The sequence below is a fragment of the Eumetopias jubatus genome, unplaced genomic scaffold (genome assembly GCF_037043125.1).
Source record: "Eumetopias jubatus isolate StellerSeaLion01/CBP00866 unplaced genomic scaffold, mEumJub1_p1.0 scaffold_8, whole genome shotgun sequence".
Taxonomy (NCBI): Eukaryota; Metazoa; Chordata; class Mammalia; order Carnivora; family Otariidae; genus Eumetopias; species Eumetopias jubatus.
In genome coordinates, this window is record NW_028274814.1 from 46,215,597 (window position 1) to 46,227,448 (window position 11,852).

The following is an 11,852-nucleotide window of genomic DNA, read 5'->3' on the forward strand; positions in this document are numbered from 1 at the left end:
GTCAGAGAGAGTAGGTTTTTGACAAATGCAGAAGGGGATTGCAGGTAGGGAATTTTAGCCTAGAGAAAAGCCAGAGCAAAGGGGCACCTGGCTGGCTCCGTCAGTAAACACGTGACTCTTGATATGAGTCATGAGTTCAAGCCCCACCTTCGGTGTAGAGCTCACTTAAAAAAAAAAAAAAAAGCTAGAGCAAAGACAGGAAATAGATGGCAGAAATTGAGGACTTATTTATAGGGGGTTGAATTTGCTAATTATATTACTTTTCTGCCCTCTGCTGATTAAAACAGGGAAGAGCAAATCCATTAAAATACATGGTTCCCGGACGCCTGGGTGTCTCAGTGGGTTAAGCTTCTGCCTTCAACTCAGGTCATGATCCCAGGGTCCTGGAATCGAGCCCCGCATTGGGCTCCTTGCTCAACGGGGAGCCTGCTTCTCCCTCTGCCTGCCACTCCCCCTGCTTGCGCGCTCTCTCTCTCTCTCTCTCTGACAAATAAATAAATAAAATCTTAATAAAATAAAATAAAATAAAATACTTGGTTCCTAATGTCTAGAGGATCAAGGGTGTTGTTGAGAACCTGGTAAAACATATAGACTGTCCCCAGAATATAATACATATAAACACACAATATTTTGCAAATAATTTCAGTTGCTTCATGGAATCCCTACAGTGTAAACTATAGGGTTGTGGAGAACACATTCTTCTTCTTCTTCTTTTTTTTTTTACAATTCTGTTTATTTGTCAGAGAGAGAGAGAGAGAGAGCACAAGCAGGGGGAGAGGTAGAGGGAGAGGGAGAAGCAGGCTTCCCCACTGAGCAGGGAGCCTGATGTGGAACTCAAGCCCAGGACCCTAGGATCATGACCTGAGCCAAAGGCAGACAACCAAATGAGCCGCCCGGGTGCCCCTGAGCTTACTTTTTTTTAAAGATTTATTTATTTATTTTAGAGAGAGAGAGCAAGTGGAGGAGGGGCAGAGGGAGAGGGAGAGAAGCAGACTCCCTGCTGAGCTCAGAGCCCCTTGCGGGCCTGGATCCCATGACCCTAAGATCATGACCTGAGCCGGAACCAAGAGTCGGAGGCTAAATCTACTGAGCTACCCTAGGAGACCCAGTTCTGAGTTTTCTAACACAAAATCTAATCAAAAGTACCCTGATGATGAGTATTTGATAGGAATTCTAATAGAAACAAACTCAAATTATACTCCATCTTAACTAGTGCATATATGCCTTCTGTGAGTGTGTCACATTAGTTTTTTCTTGCTGCTATAACAAATTACCATGAGCTTAGTGGTGTAAAACAACATAAATTATCATATAGCTCTGGAGGTCAGAAATACACAAAAGGGTCTCACTGGCTAAAATCAAGGTGTCATCAGGGCATTTTTTCAGGAGGCTCTAGGAAAAAAATCCATTTACATGCTCTTCCAACTTCTAGAAGCTATCCTCATTCCCTGAATCATGGCCCCTTCCAGCCATATCTGCTTTCATAGTCAACCGGCTTTCTCTGACTCCGATTCTTTCGCACCACTCTTATAAGGGTACTTTTGATAGGATAATAGGATAAGGGTACTCATGATGGGATAATCTTCTTACCCCAAGATCCCTAAGTTAATCACACCTGCAAAGTCCCATGTGCCATTGTAAGGTACCATACTTACAGGTTTCAGATATTAGGAGGCAGACATCTCTGAAGGGCTGTTCTTCTACTTACCACAAATACAACTTTGAAACACTTGGCTTCTGAAGGACCTGCATTTATGATGTGGCACTTCTGCCCCTTCTACAAAACTCTAACCTGCCACTTGAACAACTGCTTTACTTGCGGAAACTCTAGTTTGACTTTCATAATTAAGGAATGTCTTATATTTAGGGCTCAGGTAGAGGGTTCATGGTACTTGAGATTCAAATTCAGCAGCTCTAGATCTGAGGTGCTAGAGGGAGGGAGACTTAGGTCTTGAAAGTGACCTCAATTCTGGGAGTCTGCTGAAACTCAGAGAAGCCTGAGCCAGGGGTCAGACAACAGGAGGCAATGGTAATCTGGAGCACAGTATTCACTTTCTCAAGAAGGATGAAAAAGCAGAAGTGGACTTGGCCATACACTTAACCTTAGCTTCAAAAAGGAAGAGAGATCACCTAAGACTTGTACACTAATTACCCAACTTCGAGGCCAAAGTTCTTCTGATTTTGCATCTAACAGTGCCCTTCCCCTGGGGGCAAAGAGCAAAGTAGAAGGAAGTTAGAAATAAGTAAATAATAGCTAAAAGGCAAGTCCATAGTGTCTTCACCAGGTAACATTGAAAGTCTTCAGGTTATACAAACAGGTTAATTCTCTTTCCTTTGTTCTTCCTTTGTGCCCTCCAATAAGGAATGATGGGTCAGCGTTAATTTAAGGAAAGGGAAAAGTTACTAAATTCAGATGTTATCAGGGAAGAACTTAGAAATTCAGTCAGTTAAGCGTCTGGCTTCGGCTTGGATCATCCTGGGATCGAGCCCCAAATGGGGCTCCCTCCTTGGCGGAGAGACTGCTTCTCTCTCTCCTTCTGTTGCTCCGCCTGCTTGTGCTCTCTCCACGTCTGTCTCTCTCTGTGTCAAATAAAAAAAAAATTAAAAAAAAAAAAGAAAGAAAGAAATTCAGATAGCCTCAGTGATTTACTCTATTGGATTAATTATTTGAAGGGTGCCTGGGTGGCTCAGTTTGTTAAGAGTCTGCCTTCGGCTCAGGTCATGATCCCGGGGTCCGGGGTCCTGGGACCTGGCCCCACAGCAAGCTCCCTTGCTCAGTGGGGAGTCTGCTTCTCCCCCTCCCTCTGCTGCTCCCCCTGCTTGTGCTCTCTCTCTCTCAAATAAATAAAATCTTTATTAACACCATGCTCTAACCAGCTGAGCTAACTGGTCAACCCAATAAATAAAATCTTTTTTAAAAAAAAAGGATTATTTGAATCATAAGCTTTCTTATCAACATAGTGATACAAATCCCCACACTTGGTTCAATCTAGATACCCAGTAATTGCCTGAGACTCAGGACTGAGTCATTCTCTGCCCAAGCCAGGTAGCAGTGGTCACACCTACCATGTTCAGGCATGTTGTTGGTAAGAGCAATCCACACAGTAATATAGTTCCAAGGGAAAAGTCCAGTGACAGAGCACCATGGCTTCTGACAAAGGTAAACTGGACCCAGGGGTCTGGTAAATTCTGTATTCTTGAAAAGGACAAAATCTGTGTGTGTGTGCATAGTGTGTGTGTGCATATGTGTGTGTGTCTGTGTGTGCATAGTGTGTGTGTGTGTGCTTGTGTCTTAGACATCTTTCAACTTTCCTATTTATTACTATATTGATATTATTCTTAAACAGGGTTTATTTTTGTTATTAATACTAACCATTCACATCCACAAATGATTTTGATCAAATGACACCAGATCAATGCTTATTTCACCATAATAAAAAATTAAGTAAAAAATACAGCTGTTAATTAACAGTTTAAAATAGCAACAGAAGTGAAAGCACAAGGGCATGTTAATTGATAATTTAAGGTTCAGTTACTTAATGTTGGAGACATTTGTGGGAGAGGGAGAGCACTTCAGGATATGGAAGGAAATGATTTTCAGCTGAAGTGGGATTTCAGCTGGATCCTGAAAGGGTAGAATTTGAATTGGCAAAGAGGAAGAGAGTCCCGGTTGACTGACACAAAGAGCTTGAGAGAATTTACAAAGATTGTGTGTGGAAATATAAAGAGTAAACTGGTTAAACTATAGGAGAATCTGGGGAAATAATCTGCAGTGAGATTAGAAGGCAAAGCTGGAGGGGCGCCTGGGTGGCACAGTTGGTCACACAACAGACTCTTGGTTTTGCTCGGGTCATGATCTCAGGGTCTGGATCTCAGGGTCATGAGATGGAACCCCAAGTTGGGCTCTGCGCTCAGCCAAGAGTCTGTTTGAGGATTCTCTCTGCTCCTCCCTGCCACTCTCTCTCTCCCTATCTCTCTCAAATAAATAAATAAATCTTAAAAAAAAAAAAAGGAAAACATACCTGGAATGATATTATGGAGGGCTTTGAATGCTAGGCTAAGGAAAATGAAGTTGATCTTTTTGGTCAGAGAAGATCTTTGGAGAATTTGTGACTAGCATAGCAATGACTAAAACAGTGCTTTATTTTTTTATTTTGTTTTATATTTTATTTTATTTTATTTTATTTTATTTGAGAGAGAGAGAGAGCAAATGAGCAGGGGAAGGAGCAGAGGGAGAGAATATCCAAGCAGACTCCCACTGAACAAGGAGTCTGACGTGGGGCTTGATCTCACAAGCCATGAGATCAGGGCCTGAGCTGAATCCAAGAGTCAGATGCTTAACCAACTGAGCCACCCAGGTGCCCCTTATTTTATTTTTTTTAGAGGAGGGGAGAGGCAGAAGGGGAGAGAGAATCTTAAGCAGGCCCCACACCCAGGGTGGCTCGACGTGGGGTTCAATCTCACAACCCTGAGATCATGACCTGAGCCGAAATCAAGAGTCGGATGCTTAACTAACTGAGCCCTAAAATAGTGCTTTAGACATACTTAGCTGGCACTTGGTGCCTTTGTAACTGGAAGCAGAAAAGACTTGGAAGCAAAGAGACCCATTAGGAGACTTTGCAGGAATGTGGGCATGATGATAGGAGAGGATACACAAATCAGTCTTGGGTTTTAAGAAACAATATATTTTTTTCTCCATTATGCTTTTCCTCTATGAGAATTCTCTTGTGAGTGGCATGTTGGGGGAAAGCATTATTTAGTTGAAGTATCCGGGTAATTTCCCTGGACTTTCCTCTGAAGGTGGGGTATTTTATCCCTCAAACAATCCCAACTCATGTGGCTGGTATCATTGCCTTGCATCAAAGGGATAGATATTGAGAATATATCTCACTCTCTCTGAAGTTCTCACTGCTGCTTCACCCACCATCAATATGATCTTCTTTTATAGGTATGGCCTCTGTTTCTATAGGGCTCCCTCTGAGTGGACCTGCTGGTTCAAAGGCCCCAGTTTGGAATATCTGAGAAGTACCCATTCCAAGTTGTTAGCCACTCTCTTCTTCCTCCATCTCAGTGTTTAAATTCCCTGTACATCCTCTTAAGGATAAGAGGTTTATTCTTCAGGTCTCACTTAGGATAGTGTTTCCTGACTCTGCCTTTTTTTTTAAACAGCCAGCTAATTTCTCTTTTTAAAGTTCCCAAACTTCAGGGGCACCTGGGTGGCTCAGTTGGTTAAATGACCAACTCTTGATTTTGGCTCAGGTCATGATCTCAGGGTATCAAGCCCCTCTTTCTGCCCCCCCAGCATTGGGCTCCATGCTGGGCTTAAGATTCTCTCTCTTCCTCTGCCCCTCCCTACTGCTCCTGCACATGCTTTCTCTCTCTCAAAAAAAAGGTCCCACACTCCAGCTAGAGTCATTTTCCATCTACAGGAAACTGCACCATAGATCCTCTCTGGATAATCCCTCTACTATCTAGTACAAATGCACAAACAGATACAGCCAGCACACACATACACAGAGCTGGGGAGGAAAAAATTTCCTCTATCCTCTTAGATTCTGTTTTTGGGTGCCTGCAGATTTAAACTAACAAAAGACAGATTAGCAACAGAAAAGACAAAATTATGTACAAGAGTTCACAAAAATGTGATTCAAAGAGGTGTTTAGAGTTTGGGGCTTATATACCACCTTAATAGGAAAAGCAGAGAGGCAGAAGAGCACTTATAGAAAAACAAATAAACTTTCAGGAAATCTAGATGCACCCTTGGGAGACTAGATGGACATATTATGTTTTTGTGACAATGTCTGTGTGGGTGTGTATCTTGAGTGGTAAGAGTCAAACTCTCCTGGTTTGTTCCAGGGGATGGGGCTTATGACAGTTGATTTCTTTTAAGTTCTTTTGGAAGGCTCTGCTTATAGGAAAATAAAAGATTTCAGAAGAAGGCAGTCTATTTTTGAATGTCTTCAGATCCAAATAATTTTTATGCCTCAGTGGCACATTCTGGACCCCTCAACACACACACACACACACACACACACACACACACACACACACACACACACAGAGCTTTGGGCAAAATGCCTCCTGTTTTGGATTAAGTGTCTTCCAGGTCTTATGACTCTTCTTGGCTTAAAAACACCACCTCAGAGTTAAGGTTTGCCAGCAGGATAGACTGAACGTCCTGGCTGCATCTCTGAACGGCTACTTCCCCCTCAGGTGTGGCAATGACTTGTGCGTCTCTCTGGCCCACGGAGAAAGGGTATCATGTGGAAGGAACCTTTTGCTCTGTGTCTCCTCTTTCTTGGAAAAGAGAGATTGGTAATAATGACAATTGAGCCTTTCAATTTATGATCCTTTTCTCCCACTTCCCCAAATTTTAGCTTTCAAATAACCAGGGAACAAACCCTTAACATGAGTTCTTGTTGCCAAAATAAATGTCCATGTTCCTCCAAATAAAACAAATGACTTGCATTTCTGCTTTCTAAGTTTTAGAATTCTACACCATGAATATTCTGAATTCAGGTCAGGCCAGTGCCCATTTCATCCCCAAAGCTCTGAGTCTTGAGAGGCATGGGCCTCTAAAATCCAGTACTTGAACTTGAATAGTCCTTACATGCTCTAATGGCTTCTAGGACACTTCAAATAAAATCCATTGCTGAGAACATAAACTCCATGAACATAAACATAGGGATTTGTTTTGTTCCCTATTCCTGTACTTCAAAGAGTGCCTAACATTTAGTAGGCCCCTCATTAATAGCTCTACCGACTGAGCCAGCCAGGCACCCCCATGTGTGGTTTTTAATTAAGAAACTGCCAAACTGTTTCCTAGAGGGGCTGTACCAATTTACATTCCCACCAGCAATATATAATAGATATATTTTCTCGGGCGCCTGGGTGGCTCAGTTGGTTAAGCGACTGCCTTCGGCTCAGGTCATGATCCTGGAGTCCCGGGATCGAGTCCCACATCGGGCTCCCTGCTCGGCGGGGAGTCTGCTTCTCCCTCTGACCCTCTTCCCTCTCATGCTCTCTATCTCTCATTCTCTCTCTCTCAAATAAATAAATAAAATCTTTAAAAAAAAATAGATATATTTTCTCTGCACAATATGGTTCTCTCTCTCTCTTATAGCTATTCTATAAAGGATAGTAGTGAGATTCATTCAGTCATTTTCTCAATAAATATCTATTACTAACCAACATGTTTCAGGCAGTGTGATAGGGTCTGGAACAAAATATACGTAATCCATACCTCACATAATTTACAATCCAGTGTTATTATAGGCATATAAATAACAGTCAAAATACAGCATGATTGCTATGATGAAGGAAGTACAAGAAACTATGGAAACACTTAGAAATTACACATAGGAGCCTCTAAGGAATGACTTTCTCATTTCACTTAATCATTCTTGTTGGAGCCTTAAGGAGGATTACTTGGTTTGGGATTGGGCAAATAGATTTTGGCAAAGCCCTTAGAAACTTTCCTTTCTTGATGGTCCAATTCAATTAATACAGGAGAGAATCTTTTAACTCCATTTTTCTGAGACAGTTTGCAGGTTTGAAAGAACAGAGTATTTTTTTCTTAGCTAAATTTGTATGTGGGTGTTATCTGACATAATCATCTCTTGGTCAACAGGTCCTTCAGCTGGAGATGCCACCTTGAGGTAAGAATAATACCATCATAGTGAGCATTTAATTCAACCAAGAATAAGTGGATTTAAGAGCTGTAGGACTATAGCTTTCCATATTTTTCCTTTCTTCTTTTATCATGCTCCCACTCTTTCCTTTTTGCCTCTTCTAACTTCATTCTCTGTGATTATATCTTTGTGTATCTTTGCTTGTATGTCTTTTGGGTTTTGTGTAAATAAATCACCTTCCAGCTTTGTTCCATTGTTGCCTTACCTTTGTTTCTTCTCTGTTTAAAGCACATGACTGTATAGCCACTAGTGAAAAGTCCAGAGACCTCATTTGTCACTTTGATTTCATCTTTTTGTTTTATACTATATGCCCATTTTTTTGGATGTAGCATTATAACAGGGGGTCTTCTGTCAGGGAATATATTATCTCATGATGGGTGGAAGGACTGATCTATGTAGTAAATAAATGTAATACTTTAGGGATGAGTGGAAATATTAGGATGTAATTACAAGCTGATGACTCAACCATATTGCAAAGAGTCCTCAGCACAATCCTGAGTCTCCCCTGAGTTCCAGCTTTGACGCATGGAAAATATTAAATCTAAAGATGTCATTGGGAGGGGCACCTGGCTGGCTCAGTCGGTAGAGCATGTATCTCTTGATCTCAGTGTTGTAAGTTTGAGCCCCACATTGGGTGTAGAGATAACTTAAAAATAAAATCCTAAAAAAAAAAATGAATAAGGTTGTCATTGGGAGCAGTTTGAATGTTTTTCTTATGAGGAATTAGGATACAGAATTTAATGTGGAAGAATCCTGAGGCTGACTCTCTTCTCAGACTTGACAATAGAATCTTGTTGGCAATTTGAGGCTTCTACACTAAAATCTAGTTAGAGTCCATTGAGTCATGAAGGTTAACGATTGGGTGAAGATTAACGATTGGGACATGGCAACTCCATGGTGAGACAGAAAGATTAGACTATAAAGAGAAGCCTTTAAAAGTGAAACAAGGACACATTTATACCTGAATTCTAAATTACCAGGTAATGGTATAGAGAGAGTGGTAACCAAATAACATGAGTTGGGAAAAATCTCTTCACTATGCTTGTGAGAGAAACTCTGATAATTCAAAAGGACCTCCTTAGATAACTTTGAAAAACAGAAAAAAAAGTTTCCTGAGACATGTTTTATTTTTTCTAAAGATTTTATTTATTTATTTGACAGAGAGAGTGGGAACACAAGCAGGAGGAGTGGGAAAGGGAGAAGCAGGCTGCCCACTGAGCAGGGAGCCCGATGCGGGGCTCGATCCCAGGACGCTGGGATCATGACCTGAGCCAAAGGCAGACGCTTAACAACTGAGCCACCCGGGCGCCCTGAGATGTCATGTTTTAGATCTGCCTGATAGAAGAGGGGAGCAGGAAATGATTTCAAGTTCCCTCTAAAGCTAGCATGACAACATGGGAGTGCTTTTTGTGTTTTAGGAGGAGAATCGAACCCTGGGAATTTGAAGTCTTCTTTGACCCCAGAGAACTCCGTAAAGAGGCCTGCCTGCTCTATGAAATCCAGTGGGGCACAAGCCATAAGATCTGGCGAAACTCAGGCAAAAACACCTCCAACCATGTGGAAATCAATTTTATAGAAAAATTTACTTCAGAAAGACAGTATTGCCCATCCATCCACTGCTCCATCACCTGGTTCCTGTCCTGGAGTCCGTGTTGGGAATGCTCCAAGGCTATTAGAGGATTTTTGAGTCAACACCCTAGTGTGACTCTGGTTATTTATGTAGCACGGCTTTTCTGGCATGTGGATCCACAAAACCGTCAAGGACTCAGAGACCTCATTAACAGTGGTGTGACTATCCAGATTATGAGAGTCCCAGGTAAAAACAATTAACAAAGAATCTTGAGTGTTTATGAGAGACTGTGGTGCTGGCATGTTTCAAGGCCAGGAGATTGATTATCCCGCTCTCGAAGTCTCAGAAGTGAAAGTCCAAAATAACATAAGAAAGGACCGGGTCTGAATTTCATAGTAAGGAAGTATCAAAAAGAGGACTCCTTTCTCCATTCCTGTCACTATGACCTCTCAGCCATCTTCATCTTTCTTCTTTTTTAGAGATTCTGGGGAGTGTAGCCCTTCTCCAATGACAAAGAGGCTAATAGGCTTTATATAAAGTATATCTATAAGTTGAGCTCCCTTTAAAGTAACTTTCTGCTGTATTTGTTGAATGAACCAAGATTTGTGTTTCCTCAGAGTACCATCATTGCTGGAGGAATTTTGTCAACTACCCACCTGGGAAAGAAGATCACTGGCCAAGATACCCTGTGCTATGGATGAAGCTGTATGCACTGGAACTCCACTGCATAATTCTAGTAAGTTACTTTAAGGGATAGAGATTCTGATGCCAAAAGAAGCATCCTTCTTCAAACTTCTTCTCTGATGAATTGACATGTACTTTCCTCACCATCTCTTTGTCATTTATACCGAAATTTGGTTATTTAACTACTTGATCTACCTGAAGAAAATGTGAGAACAAAACAATCTCTTTGTAGGAAGAAAGCAGGAGAAGGGAGTGGATAAACTGGTCTAAAATATATGTGGACTCCACATTAACTTGATATAATTATTATTATCATTATTATTACAACACTTGCTAGCTCTACAGAATTGCAGATATTCTCCTTTCCCATATTGGTGTGTGCCATCCTATTGAAGAAATAAATGGAGGTGTCCCATTTGTATTCTCTTCAAAGTTGTTCAATAGTCTTCCAACTAATGTTTTAAAATGTTTGTGGTAGGGGCATCTGGGTGGCTTAGTCAGTTAAGTGACCAGCTTTTGATTTTGGCTTAGGTCATGGTTTTGGGGTCCTGGGATCAAACCCCACCTCAGCCTCCACACTCAGCAGGGAGTCCGCTTGAGGATTATCTCTCCCTCTCCCCCTCCCCCCTCTCCTGCTCACACTTCTCTCTCTCTCTCTCTCTCAAATAAATAAATAAATCTTAAAATAAGATAAAATAAAATGTTTCTGGTAATAATAGTATGAAGAAAAATATTATTCTAACTTTTTTTTCTTCCAGAGTCTCCCTCCCTGTTTAAGGATTTCAAGACGTCAGAATCAGCTTACATTGTTCAGACTTACTCTTCAAAACTGCCATTATCAAATGATTCCACCCCATATCCTTTTAGCTACAGGGCTGATACAAGTTCCTGTGACTTGGAAATGAATAGAATGGTTCCTTGTGTACACTGTTTCTGTAGCAGACACTGAAGACCCACAGGAGAGTGAGTGCCACTAGAATGTAGAAAATTTCAGTTTGTGTTTCTATATACCAACAACAAATTATCTGAAAAAAGAAATTTTTAAAAATCCCATTCACTATTGCATCAAAAATAATAAAATACTTAAGAATAAATTTAACTAAGGAAGTGAAATGTTTGTACTCTGTGAGATCTTGGACATTGACAAAAGACATTGGAAAACAGGTAAATGAATGAAAAGATATCCCATGTTATGCGTTGGTAGAACTAATATTGTTAAAATGTCCATACTACCCAAAGTGATCTGTAAATTCAATGTAATCCCTATCAAGATCTTAATGGCTTTTTACAGAAATATAAAAAAATTCTAAATTTTGTATGAAACCACAGAAGACCCTGAAAACCCAAAACAATTCCGAGAAAGAAGAACAAAGCTGGTGGCATCACACTTTGTAATTTCAAACTATATTCCAAAGCTGTATAATCAAAATAGTATGGTACCAGCATTAAAAACAGACATATAGATCAATAAAACAGAATCCAGAAGTAAACCCATGTGTATATGGTCAACTAATATTTGGCAAAGAAGCAAAGAATATTCAATGAGGAAAAGATAGTCTCTTCAATAAATGGTGGTGAAAAGCTGATTTCACATGCAAAAAAATGAAATGGGATCCCTATCTTACACCACTCAGAGAAATTATTTCAAAATGGGTTAAAGACTTAAACCCAAGACCTGAAACCATAAAATTCCTAGGAGGAAACATAGAGAAAAAGCTCCTTGACGTTAGTGTTGGTAATGATTTTATGGTTATGACACCAAAAGCACAAGCAACCAAAGCAAAAATAGACAAGTGGTACTATATCAAGTTAAAAAGCTTCTGCACAGCAAAAGAAACAACCAACAAAATGAGAAGGCAACCTATGGAATGGGAGAAAATATTGCACATCTGATAAGGGGCAAATAT

At 40.6% G+C, this 11,852-nt stretch overlaps 1 protein-coding gene across 1 annotated transcript; it reads left to right on the top strand.

Moving 5' to 3' along the window:
* Positions 1-3,144: 3,144 nt before the first annotated feature.
* Positions 3,145-10,850, top strand: APOBEC1 (apolipoprotein B mRNA editing enzyme catalytic subunit 1). Its single transcript, XM_028119685.2, has 5 exons — positions 3,145-3,160; positions 7,631-7,658; positions 9,110-9,507; positions 9,879-9,997; positions 10,704-10,850. The coding sequence occupies exons 1-5, from the start codon at positions 3,145-3,147 to the stop codon at positions 10,848-10,850; spliced, it is 708 nt and encodes a 235-aa protein (XP_027975486.1).
* Positions 10,851-11,852: the final 1,002 nt, after the last annotated feature.